This window comes from Macaca mulatta, chromosome X (genome assembly GCF_049350105.2).
Source record: "Macaca mulatta isolate MMU2019108-1 chromosome X, T2T-MMU8v2.0, whole genome shotgun sequence".
Taxonomy (NCBI): Eukaryota; Metazoa; Chordata; class Mammalia; order Primates; family Cercopithecidae; genus Macaca; species Macaca mulatta.
Window position 1 is genome coordinate 17,427,238 of NC_133426.1, and position 13,947 is coordinate 17,441,184.

The following is a 13,947-nucleotide window of genomic DNA, read 5'->3' on the forward strand; positions in this document are numbered from 1 at the left end:
CTCCTTTAAATCAGTTAAGAAAAATACTAACCTTGCTATGCGAATCTTTGACATATAAATTCTTCTCTGATCCCAAACCTTCAGTTTTTCCCTTCTGCCCAAAGAAATAAGTTCAAATCCTTAGCCCAACTCTCCAGACTCTCTATAGTTGGGTACTAACTTACCTTTCTGGGTGGATTTCCCATAAATCCTTTGCACAGACTATAGACCTCAGCCAACCCAAACTACACATGCTTCTCCAGAAAACCTCCTGTACTCTCGAAACAACATCTCCACCTGAAATGCCCTTTCTCCCACTGTTTTCTCATTTATTCCTTCATTTTGAAAAAAAAATTAACTGAGTGCCTACTATTAATAAGTACTAGAAGGATACAAACATGAATGATACATAATCTGTTTCATCCAGAGTACATGGAGACTAGAGGCAGTTCTATTGTATTGACTTGAAAGTGTGAATGCCTAACTGGTGTGTGGTGTTGGAATGGGGTGGGGTGGCAGGATTAAACTTCATGGAAAATGTAGTATTTGAGAAGGCCTTGGAGGATGGGGTAGAATTTTGATGTGAACACTGGGAGGAAAAGGATTATAGACCGAGGAAACCGTAAGAGTCAGGAGATGGAGTGTATACACGAGTTCAAATACTTTGCTTTGGCTGGTGAGAAAAGTGGTGTGTCAATAGAGGGCACTGGCTATAATGCTTCAGTAGGCCAGATCTTGAAGGATCTTGAATGCCAGACTAGAAAGTTTGAATTTATTCCATAAGCCTAGCAAATTATTGAAGGGTTTTGGGCACAAAAATAACAATGACCTGAAGAAGCTGTGCTTTATGACAATGTCAGGGTATGTGTGTATAGGATTAATTTCCTGAATCTCTAGAGATTGCTTTTTGGTTTAGTAGAGAGAGGAGTGTTTGATGTTAGTGTCAGGTATAAGATTGCAGAAGTGGTGATGCCTATATACCTCCCATTTAACTCACCTGTTTGGTCTTTGGAGAAGGGAGATGGATCTTGGAGACTGGCTATAAACAGCTGGTGACTTTAATTGTATCTTCTGTTCAGCTGTGGTATTTTTCTTGAAGTAAATCAGCACAACACCTGGCCGGTGGAATGATACAGCTATTGACCACAACAAATTCTTTTCTCCTCTATACCCATTTTCAAGGCTAACCAGAAGCAGTTTGCTTTTACGATCATTTCAGTTCTCCTCTCTGCCATAACATAAGCTGCAGAGATCATTGTCATGTTGACTCCCCACATCACACTGGTTCATATTGTCCTGATTGGACTCAGAACAGGAAGCAGCAAGGACCTTAGATACCTTAGTCAAGAGCAAGCCAGAGGGTAAAAGCCTGGTTCCATGTGGTTTATCAGTCAGGCTCCAGTCAGGAAAACAGAAACCACACCAGCTATTTTCACAAAAGGAATTTAACATAGGGACATTATTATTACAAGACTAACAGGGCAAATGGGAAACAGGTGACACTGAGATAGTAACAGCAGCAAGAAGCTAACACTCCCAGGGCTGGAGGAATGGAAGGAAGGGGTTGGAGTTATTGGAGCAGCCTGCGGTACTAGAACTCAGACCTCTGGAGAGTAACCATGGCCTGGCTGGTGCTGGTGCCTCAGGAGCTCTGGAGCTCAGAAGCTTCTGAGGAACTGGGACCCAGACCTCCAAGTAGGGAGTGCTGCCTGCCAGGTGCTAATGCATCAGAAGCTCCGAAGAAGGACCACACACAGCTGGAATCTAGAAAGGGGTACTAGACGGCTGGGTCTGACTAGCATCTCTGACGGGGGCCATAATGAGGCTGGTTCTGGGAGTGAGGAAACAGATGAGGGCTGAAACCAATTGCCATAGCTGGGGGCAAAGGACCACTGCTGGGATGATGCTAACAGAAACAGTGAGTGCCAAGAAGTAAGTCCCTTCTTCCTCTTCCAGCCTTCTAATCTCCCTCTTGCACTCCCACTGAAAGAACCTAACAGGGAGGAGCTGGCAAGGAAGAAATGTTTGCAAAGTCCCAGCAGGGCACAGAATAGGTTCAGAACTGAGAGACAATAGCTTAATAGCCAGCACAATAGCTAATGAAAACATTAACCAATGAGTCTGGTTCATATTAAATACTGTGAGAAATAAAGAAAATTCCTTACTACAGTTTAGTTTTGGAATTCTTTCTTTCTCTTTTAAATATTTACCTGGCAGTGGAACTGTCAATAAAAGTACTTGTCTATACATATCATTACAGAATATTCTCAGGTTGACATTCTGTTGCATGCCTGAGACTTTTTTCACTGTTCAAAATATAGGCAGACAATGGAACACTACTCACAATAAAAAGGAATGAATTATTGATAAACACAACAACTTGGATGGATCACAAAGGCATTATTCTGGGTGAAAGAAACCAGTCTCAAATGGTTACCTAGTGTATAATTCCATTCATATGACATTTTCAAAAAGACAGCCACAGAGATGGAGAACAGATTAGTGGCTGCCAGGGGTAGAGGTGGGGGGAGGTTGCGACTATAACGGAATACCACAGGGGAGTTTTGGGGGGGGGTAATAGAACAGTTCTATGTCCTGATTGTGGTCGTGGTTACAAGAGTCTATACATGTGCTAACATTAATAGATCTGTACTCAAAACAAATAAAAAGGGAAAAACAGTAAAGGCAGAATGTGCATGGTTTATGTGTGAGGTCTTACATTTTTTGCTTTTTAAAAATTTGCAGTGATGAGGTCAAGTATGGCTCTACTGAGCTTCAGCCACAGCTGGCCTGAGTTAGCAGTGCAAAGGTTCCCTTGGAGTGGGCCTGAGTGTGTGTGACATTTCTGCAGTTACCACACGCCTCTGACTCCCCCAGCTGAGGGCCATAGAGGAGTGCTCCTATCACTTCTGGGCTGTTCTGTTGACTCACACTGCCAGCTTCTCTGATATGAGTGAGGGTATTTGCACTGTTTGTAGGAGTTCAAAGATTCTTTCTTCCCTGCACTTCAAAGCCTGGCCTGCCTTTTCCTTACTCATGTCTTTTATTTGGTTCTAGCAACCTTTGAGGGTTGATGGAACTGAGTGGCCCTTGGCAGTGGCTCCACTAATTGGCCAAGCTGACCACAGGGAATGAATAAGATACTGGCATCAACATCACAGTGATCATGGTCCAGTGGGCCCTGTTTTGTGTTCTTGACAGTACAGAGCAATTCCTGGGAATAAATGACTGTGCTGACCAGCCAGCAGGAAGCAGTCTCCATCCTGGGTTCCCTTTAGCCCTCTTTTCCATTCATGTGGGGACTATTTTCCACAAATGTTCCAAAATATAATTGTGTTATGCTTTGCACATTTAAAATGCTTCATTAATAGGATGTGATTAAACAAAATGTTCTTGAACTTTAACATATATAAAATTATTTTGCATTCCATTACCCTAAGAATTTTTGTTCCATTACAGCTGAGATCAAAAGGAGAGAGAGATGCTTTGCAGTCACACACTCTCTTTCAGAAAGCCTCTTTTTGGGTGAAAACTGCACCATTGTCATCGCCATTCAAGCTTTGCTCACTAGGGAGAGTTGTCACACCCCAAACATCTACCAACAGGATAGGATTTAAAAATGAATGAGCATGTACTCTTTTTGTGTCTTGGCTGCTTTTGCTACATATACTTTTTTGAGATTGATGTTGTTGTGTAGTTTTCCATTGTATGAATATAGGATTGTACAATCTGTTTATCCATTCTGCTGCTGGGAGATGTTTGGGTTGTTTCTAGTTGTGGGGTATTGTTTGTTTGTTTGTTGGCTTTTATGAATAAAGGTACTATAAGTTTTATAAGTATTTTATAAGTATTTTTGTGCAAGTTTTTTTGTGGACATACTCATTTTTCTTAAGTCTATATACCTGAGATGGAATTAAAGGGTATATATATATGTTTAAGATTGTATACTGCCAAATAGTCTCCAAAGCTACACCATTTTACACTCCCACCAGCATTTATGAGAGTTCCAGTTGCTCTACATCTTTGTCAACATTAAGTGTATTAATATTTTTCATCTTAGCCCCTCTAGTCCACAGTGTGGTTTTCTTTTGAATTTTCCTGATGAGCGATGATGTCAAGCACCTTAATATGGCTTATTGGCCTTTTGTGTCTGTGTGTGTGTGTGTGTGTGTGTATATATATATATATACACACACATACATATATATATATATATATATACACACACACACTTTTTTTTTTTTTTTTTGCAAAGTGTCCCTCAGGAGAATCAAGAAAGTGGTGATAGCTATATCTCTCAGGGAAAGGAAGTAAAGCATGATTTGGAAAAACAGACTTATTAATAAGAGGATATTCCCCAGGCCTGAATAATAATGCTTTTTGTGTTTTAAATAAATATTAATGTATATAGTGGTTAGAGAAAGAACTCAGTAGGCACCTGTTCCCAAATATCCCTCTCCACAACCATTACCCAGAACTTCGCCACAGTGACTGGAATAAATCACTGTGGATTGGGTTTTTCATGATGTGTTGTCAGCACCCTAATAAGGGTGCATTTGTGGGCTTCTTTCTAGCCTTGAAGCTGGCTGAAAGGTTAGTGTGAAGCGTTTCGGCACTTGGGGTTAAGGATGGCATGCCAGGTGGGAGTGCTGCATTCAGGTACTTTGGGTAAGCATGAAGGCTCTGACTGCCGAGGAGAGAGTGGTGGCAAAGGACAAACCCAGAGAGGGAAGAAGGCCTAAAACAGAGAAAGCATAGGATGTGCCTTAAACTTCTGCCTACCTCTTCATTGTGTTTACCCATGATTGTTCACCTTGATGAATGTTGGAGTTGAGGAGAGGGGAAGGGGGAAGCACAGGGTGAATGTAGAATGATGTTACTAAACATGTTTGGAAGATAAGAGCACAGTGCCAGCCTTTGGGAGACTTTGAGACAGTCTCAAGGGAATAAAAGTACTACATAATTGTAGCAACAAGAATGACATGTGAAGAAGGCATTGTCAGACTTCTTGAAGCCTTTGAGAAAGATCAAAGCAGTTCATATTTATGTACGACACATCCACAAACACTCCTGCGCAGGAAAAGCTGAGGCCAATAGGACATAGTATGTGCAAAAATGCAAGGATTTGGCTTAAGGACAAACAAGCCCCATGGTCGAGTGAAAATAAAAGCCCATATCGTCTCACTAGAAACCCAGTGTGGTTTGCAATGGACATCTTTGCAGTAAGGTCTCATTCTTGTTTTCAAATGTAACACAGCATCCAGCCTCCAGTAAATATTTTTCATGTTTAAGACAGCATGATAGCAATAAATCAGCTCTGAAAGTCAACTGCTATAAGTGCCATGTGGTATCAGTTAGATCACAAACCAAAGCCAATTTTTCAAAACATTTCCTGCTGGAATACCCACAACATTTTAACAGATGTCTTTTGGAAAGTTTCGAAGGAAAATAAGCCCCCATCAGCATATAAAATAAAACCCAAAAGAAAGTAAAATATGGAGTGGAGGGATTATTTTTCTTTTGGTAGTAAGAGAAAGATTGGGGATCATCTTGAAACCTTTGGGGAAGTGCTTGTTCATAGCCATAAAAGGGGAGAAATGAACTTTTCTCACACACATACCTCAAGAAAGACTGGGGTTTGAAAAATCTTCCTTCATTATATACCAAAGACATTTATTTGGCTGCTTTTGAGCATAATGTTTGTTATTTCGCATTCTGAACACTGGTCATAAGTATAATTCTGGCTTTTGTTGAAGCAACTCATGGGAAGCTAGGAAAAGGATTTGAGGATATGGCTGATGAGGCCAGCAGGGATAGAGATGGAGTGAAAGCATCAAAAGAATTATCTTTTGTCAGGGACAAGATGGGCATGGCTGGTAGTTGCTGATTCTAAAATGCTGCAAGTTGGAGTCTGAGGCTTCTCAAAATAAGTGGTAGAAGGGCCAGAATAGGAGTCTGGAAAAAGAGGAGGAAATCACTCTTTTTTTTTTTTTTTTTTTTTTTTGCATTTTTCTTCAACGGTTTATTATGAAAAATCTCAAATGTACAGAGAAGTTGAAAGACTTGTACAGTGAATATACATATACCCATGAGGGAGAAATTATTTTTAACCTGACAGTTTGTTTCCACTGGGGCCAATTTTGATCCACATCAAATAAATGATCTTGAACGAACGAATGAATAATTGAATGAATGAATGCCTAACACTTCTCCTACCATGCTTATTCTGGGGAAACCAAAGTTGTTCACTGCCACTCTTGTACTGAGTGATGATTCCACAATCAGGAGTCCCCTGTGGATCTGCTTCCATTATCTGTTGTTTTGGATGTTTCCTGCTCATGCTGTCTTATCTCCTCCTGTGCTTTGCTGTCTTTGACCTTGTACTGGATGTTGTACTGAAAAATTATATGTGGGTGGAAATAATTTGATGTTATTTCTCTAGAAGAGAATTTTTGTTTGCTTATGCCAGGCACGTGAGCATGTTAGCTGTACGACACATATTTATTGAGCACTGTTGAGGCAGAAAAATAGAGTTATGAACAAGAAATGGTTAGTCTTTCTCTGAATAAGCAACGGGATTCATTTAAACAGTTGTGGAAGAATAATTTAGTTCATATAAGTTTGATCAGCATCCAGCTTTCCCTAACCTTATCCATCAGCACCCATTAAGGCATGGCAGGCTGAGCCATGCAGAGATGACCTGAGGTAGCAGTTCTCTTGCAGTTGTATTTCTTAGATAATTTAGAAAAAATATATATACTATGAACTGATTATTGCATTCATCATATAAACAATGTAGTCAGAAATATTCAGAACAATCTTACTTCTTTTGACTAAACATCCAGGAAAGAGGATGCTTTATTTTATTTTTAAGGTTTTTAAAAAAATGTTTCAATAGTTTTTAGGTACAGGTGGTTTTTGATTACATGAGTGAGTTCTTCAGTGGTGAATTATGAAATTTTAGTGCACCCATTCAACTGAGCAGTGTACACTGTTACCCAATATATAGTTTTTTATCCCTCACCCTGCTCCCAAAGTCCCCTGCCCCGAGTCCCCAAAGTCCATGATATCACTCTGTATGTCTTTGCGTCTTCATAGCTTAGCTCCCACTTATAAGTTAGAACATATGGTGTTTGGTCTTCCATTCCTGAGTTACTTCACTTAGAATAATGACCTCCAGTTCCATCCAAGTTGCTGCAAAGGACATTATTTTATTCCGTTTAATGACTGAGTAGTATTCCATGGTGTATATTTAACACATTTTCTTTATTCACTCATTGGTTGATGAGCATTTAGGTTGGTTCCATATTTTTGCAATTGCAAATTGTGCTGCTATAAGCATGCATGTGCAAGTGTCTTTTTCATATATGACTTCGTTTCGTTTGGGTAGATACCTGGTAGTGGGATGCTAGATCAAATGATAGTTCTACTTTTAGTTGTTTTTAAATTTTATTTAACTTTTATTTTAAGTTCAGGGTTACATGTGCAGGTTTGTTATATGGGTAAACTGTGTCATGCGGGTTTGTTGTACAGATTATTTTGTCACCCCGGTATGAAGTCTAGTACCCATTAATTATTTTTCCTAATCTTCTCCCTCTTCCCCTCTCTACCCTCCAATAGAACCCAGTGTGTGTTGCTCCCCTCTATGTGGAGGGCCCTCTAAAATACCAGACTAAGGCAGTTACTAATTAATGCCAGAAATATAACTGTATATTTATATACTTATAGCTCATTTTAATATTATAAACTTAAATACTCTGAATCTGCAGACCAGCTGCAGGGACTCTAGAGCTTGTGTCTAAGTAGAGGAACCAAAGAATACAATCCTTCCACATCCAAGCTCCAGAGTACCTAGTTTCAACCCTCACAAGCTGGAGGTTGGAGCTACTATCAAAATAGTGGAGAGACCAATTAGCTGAGGAGAAATCTGCTATGGAGTGTAACCCAAGTAGACCTTAACTCTCCATCACAATGACCACAACTGAAAAGTTTGTGCTTTCTCTGGACTTGCCATCCTTAGTCATTGTTAGGTATGACCTCATGCTTATTTAATGGGGTTGGTGGGTTTCTCAAACAGATGAAAAACGAAGTCCACTCCTCACCCCTCACTCTTCAACAGGAGAGCTGACTTAGGAGATTTAAGACAAACTACCATAATGTATATATTAACATTAATATCATTAATATGTTTACTGACCTGCAGTATCTGACTATGAAATTTTTTGAAAATACTTCCATGAGACACCAAAGCTTTTGGTTTCTTTGAAGTAGGTTCCTTTCCCATGTAGGCTTTGTTATCAGGCTCCCTTTTTTCCTACTTACGTGAGCTTTCTCTCTCATTTACACACCCTGGTTTCTTACTTGAGACTTCCACGTCATTGTCTGTGGCTGATTTTTAGGAAAGAACCAGGTTAGTGTCTGAACTCGGACCACATATACCACATCTGTCAAAATGGTCACTTTCAGCGAGGGAGCCATAGACCCTACAAAATCATTAGTCTTAAATAAGATCTAGATCAAAGTTAACTGGGCCTGAGGAGGGGACATTTGCTTTGCTTTGAACATTAATGAGCAACTCTTTCAGTTAAAACTTAGAAAAATAGAACAGAATTAGAAACCAAGCTTTCCCCACAAAAACACATGTCTGCCATGGGCTTAAGAATAACGAGGCCCAGCGTCAGAGGAAGCAAGTATCACTGGCAGTTTCCTCTACTTGTTTCCACCTGTTTGCATGAAGATGATAAGTCCCTTGGATTCTGAGGAATTTGCTTCCTCCTGAGATCTTTAGCATTCCCCTTACTTTCCTCCCCCGCCCCCCACCCCCGCTCTGAGACAGAGTCTTGCTCTGTCACCCAGGTTGGAGTGCAGTGGTGTAATCTTGGCTCACTGCAACCTCTGCCTCCCAGGTTCAAGCAATTCTCCTGCCTCAGCCTCCCGAGTAGCTGGGATTACAGGCATGCGCCACTATGCCCAGCTAATTTTGTATTTTTAGTAGAGATAAGTTTCCACCATATTGGCCAGGCTGGTCTCGAACTCCTGACCTCAAGTGATCCGCCTGCCTTGGGCTCCCAAAGTGCTGGGATTACAGGCATGGGCCACTGTGCCTGGCTGCCCCTTACTTTCTTTGGGGTTCCCATCACTGCTAAAACACACAGAGACTATATCATTCGGGTGCACAAATATTTTGATGGGTTCTTACAGTGATGGATCATGGAAGACTGAAAGGCAAATCAAATGTGGCCCCTGACCTCCAGGAATTCGCAATCTAACAAATGAAATAGACACATCCAGGGCCAATTCCTGTCCATTAAAGCCATGCTGTAAGATAAGTGCTATAATAGAGGCCCAGCTGAATCTAAAGCTGATATGGCTTAGAGTTTTAAAAGTTTCAATAGCCTTCTCAGTAGATCCTGAGGAGGGGATTCTGGTTACCAGATTATTCTCCAAATAGGACTGGCTATATCATTTGTGGGGTCCAGTGCAAAATGAAAATGAAGAATCCTTTACTCAAGAATTTCAAAACAGTGACAGCACAACCTGAAACCAAGCATGGGGGCGTTCTGAGTGCAGGGCCCTATGGGAATGCTACACAGATCACACACTCATGAAACTGGCCCTGTCTGCAAATGTGGTCTATGAATAGGAGAAAGAAGTAAATTTTGAGCAGTCTAGAGAAGGAAATTACACATAGAGAATTTTCTTTCAAGTAGTTCACAGGAAAATAAAATCACTCCAACAGAAGCAAATAATTCATTCTTTGCCAAATTAGCAAGTGGTGTTGAAATCTAAAAGATAACAAAGTTACAGTTTGCAAAGACATTTTCACAGATATTTCACAGCTACAAGGTAAGTACATTAATAATAATAATTGTTGTAGTAGTACCCGGCACTAATGTATAGAACTTATTAAGTGCCAGGATTCTTCTAAGTATATTACATATACTTTACTCATTTAATCCTCAAAACAGCACTGGAGGGAAAATTCTATTATTTCTCTGTATTACTACAGATGAGGAAACTGACCTTAGAGAGGTTGAGGAATTGCCTCTGGCCACACAGAAAATAAGTGGTGGAGGCAGGATTTGAATTCAGACAGTCTAGCTTCAGAGTCTGTGGTCTTAACCACTATTTATGCTACCTCTGAAAAAATAAAGATAGGAAGGAAGGGAAGGAGGGAGGGAGGAAGGTGGGAGGGATGGAAGGAGGGAAAGAACGAAGGGAAGGAGAAAGGAAGGGAAGGAAAAAGGAAGGAAGAGAAGGAAGAGAGGAAGGAAGGGAAGGAGAAAGGAAGGGAAGGAAAAAGGAAGGAAGAGAAGGAAGAAAGGAAGGGAAGGAAAAAGGAAGGGAAGGAAAAAGGAAGGGAAGGAAAAAGGAAGGAAGAAAGGAAGAAAGGGAAGGAGAAAGGAAGGGAAGAAAAAAGGAAGGAAGAGAAGGAAGAAAGGAAGGAAGGGAGGGAAGGAAAAAGGAAGGAAGAAGGGAAGGAAGGGAGGGAAGGAAAAATGAAGGAAGGCGGGAAGGAAGAAAGGAAGGGAGGGAGGGAAGGAAAAAGGAAGGAAGAAGGGAAGGAAGGGAGGGAAGGAAAAACAAAGCAAGGAGGGAAGGAAGAAAGGAAGGAAGGGAGGGAAGGAAGGAAGGGAGGGAAGGAGGAAGGAGGGAAGAAAGGAGGAAGGAGGGAAAGAAGAAAGGGAGGGAGGGAGGGAGGAAGAAAGGAAGGAAAGAAAGGAAGGAAATTAGAAAGGAGGGAAGGAAAAAGGAAGGAAGAAGGAAGGAAAGGAAGTAGGAAGGAAGAAAAGGAGGGAGGAAAGTAAAAAAGGAAGGGAGAGAGGGAAGGAAGAAGGAAGGAAGGAGGGAGGGAAGGAGGGAGGAAAAGAGGAAGACAGAAGGAAGAAGGAAGGAGGAAGGAGGGAAGGAAGAAAAGGAAGTAGGAAGGAAGGAGGAAGGAGGGAAGGAAGAAAAGGAAGAAGGAAGGAAGGTAGGAAAGAAGGAAGGAGGAAGTAAGGAAGGAAAGAGGAAGGAAGGAAGAAGGAAGAAAGGAAGGAGGGAAGGAAGAAAGAAGGGAAGAAAGGGAAGGAAGAAGGGAAGAAGGAAGGGAAGAAAAAAGGAAAGAAGAAAAAAGGAAAGAAGGAGGGAGGGAGGGAAGGAAGGGAAGGAAGGAGGAAGGAGGGAAGAAAAGGAAAGAGGGGAGGAAGGAGGGAAGGGAGGAAGGGAGGAAGGAATAATAAGGAGAAGGAAGGAAGGAATAATAAGGAGAAGGAAGGAATAATAAGGAGAAGGAAGGAAGGAGGGAGGGAAGGAAGGAAGGAGGAAGGAGGGAAGGAAAGAAGAAAGTTATCCCAGTATATTCTTTCATTAATATCATAGATTTGGCCTAACCAGTATACACTGTGTGTTGTGTGCACATTTTTAATTTTTTCTTTTTTTGCATTTCATGTTCATAGTTTAACAGCACCCGTTCGCCCTCCCCCACTGAGTGTTGCCACATGACCCCATGGAGTAGAAAGGTATTGGTTCTGAGAACATTCCTTCACAGCCCTATCCCACTCTGTCCAGACACTCTTCCTTGTTCCCTCTTTTAACTTTATGGAAAACTTTCTTGTTTCTAACTAACGGTTTTTCTTTAAAATTAATTTAAAAAGTGGTATTTTCCTAACTTGAATTAAATGTAATATAACTTAGACAGTCATGCCATTTGCCTTTTTCCCCCATTCACTGCCCCCCACTCTGCAAACTGCATCACCTAACACTACTCTAGGACTTTGTAGTCCAGCAGAGGAAACTTGTCCTATATTTAATTTATCAGAACTGTAAATGTTCAGCTTCTCAAATCAAAAAAGGAGAACAAGACAAACGGATTCTCTGGCAGCCGATCGTACTGTCACCATTAAATAAAAAGTGCTTTTGGCTGCTGGTCAGAGCCTGTAGTCAGGTCACTATCCTTTCAACACTTTGCAGTCCATTGTTATTCAAGGAAGGAATCGCCTACAAAATGAAGCCTCTGGTGGTGGGGGGTTTTCCTCTAGTGCTCATTCTCTCTCTTTGTCTCCCTCTTTCTCTCTGTCTCTCTTTCAATCAGTTTCTCTCTCTCTCTCTCTCTCTCTCTCTCTCTCTCTCTCTCTCTCTCTCTCTCTCTGCATGCACCAAACTTATTTTCTTTTTGGAAGTTACCTAGGAAACAAAGTCTTGTTCTCGAACTTTATTTGAGCTATTCGCTTCACTGGGAATCTGCACAAAAGCTGAAGAGAGAAAGAAGGTTGCAATATTTTACTAAAACGTTCATGACGAACACATTTTTCCCAAGGGGGGAGTCATATCCTGTTGGGTGTGTTGGGGGATTTGCAGAAACCTCTGACAAGGTAAGTAAATGCCGGGGGTGAGTTTAGACAAGTGGCTCTGGAATCAGCTCTTTAAGGGGACTTGAGAACAGTTCGTTTGACAATAGGTGAAATCCTCTGAGTCAACAGGGCATGATACTTCCAAATGTAAAGATGGGAAAAATTTTTTTGATGATCCTAATTTTAGGACAGAATATTATTAAAGTCTTACTGGGATAAGAGCAAAATATATTTATTTTATACAGATACCCACCTTCCTCCAAATTGTGTAAAAAATAAATAAAACTAGGTTGAGTGGTAAAAACTGAGTCTTTTAATCATCTAGTTTAGAAACCCAACCCTGAAATCAAAACTGGGATGGAGCTTTTTAAATAATCTGGCCTAGGAGCCCAACCCTGAAATAAAAGTTAGACAATATTGATATTTATCAAAAGTTTGGATGGAGAATTTTCCAATGTCATATAGAAATCAAAGCCCATAACTACACAGCTGGAGGAAAAGTCTCGCACCACAAAGCTGAAAAGAAAATAAACTAGGACTGTTTTACCTTTCCTAATTTGAAAAATAAACTTACTGGAATATTTCTCCCCAGTAACAGGATGTGTATTTTCCACTATTGTTGGTGGGGGGAAATTCTTCACTTTTGCTTTTCCACGTGCATACAGTGTTCATGAAACTGAATTTTCTAAATGTTATTTAAAAATGCCATAGTCCTGCAGTGAAATTAACTCCTCATGTTTTAATGTGGCTTCTCAGATTAGGTTGGCTTGTCCTTCAGGTATGTGTTCTGGAATGTCTCCCGACTCCAGGTTTTCTGAACCTTTTCACAGGCGTCTAACTCATCTTCTTCCTTTGATCCTAGTCATCTAGAGATCTCAAAACTTTTGATAGAAATTTATGGTGAGAGAGCTTAAAAGTTGATCTTTCATTGGAATAGAGACTCAGTTTTCTTTGGTGTAAAGTTTGCAGATTTCTGGCTACCTTGTCTCTCCTGTTAATTCCATTTAACCTGAGAAGCATGTTTATTTAGCCCATTTCTTTCCTTTTGTGTTGCTTGACTATTGAAATAATACTTGCAATTAGTTGTGCTTACTAACTATTTCTAGGAATTCTTCCTTTGTCCTAAGGGCCTATTTCTGACCTCATTTTTACTTCTCTAAACTAGGAAATTCCTTATATGTATGTTTATGTATAATCTATGATGGCTGAACCTGATTGTACTTTGTTTGCAGTCCCATCCCCCAGAGGATGAAGATACAGATGTCATGTTAGGGCAGAGGCCGAAAAACCCAATACACAATATCCCTTCTACACTGGACAAGCAGACCAACTGGAGCAAAGCACTACCTCTCCCAACGCCAGAGGAGAAGATGAAACAAGATGCCCAAGTGATTTCTTCTTGCATTATTCCCATCAATGTCACTGGTATCGTTCTGGCTTTTTCTTAGGGGCAGACGGGTCAGAATATTCTGTGTACGAAATATGTTCAAAATCTGTGCTGCTAAGAATACCATTTTGTAAACAAGTAATGCCTTTTTCATCAAAATACAAACCCAGAGGATGTTCGATATGCTTTTGTCAGGTTTTGAACATCAATTTACATGTTTTCCACTGGGCCACTTGTTATGTAAATTAT

The 13,947-nt window shown here is 40.6% G+C and overlaps 1 protein-coding gene across 4 annotated transcripts in view; it reads left to right on the top strand.

Moving 5' to 3' along the window:
- Positions 1–13,947, top strand: part of NHS (NHS actin remodeling regulator) — a 367,021-nt gene that overhangs the window by 338,301 nt on the left and 14,773 nt on the right. For 3 of the 4 annotated variants that reach the window (XM_001104229.5, XM_015127014.3, XM_028841985.2), the window contains exons 4-5: positions 11,418–11,480; positions 13,544–13,736. In XM_001104229.5, coding sequence (XP_001104229.3) covers positions 11,418–11,480; positions 13,544–13,736 — 256 coding nt within the window. Of the gene's footprint in view, positions 1–11,417; positions 11,481–11,890; positions 12,333–13,543; positions 13,737–13,947 lie in introns of those variants that run through there. The other variant, XM_015127017.3, reaches the window with a different exon arrangement.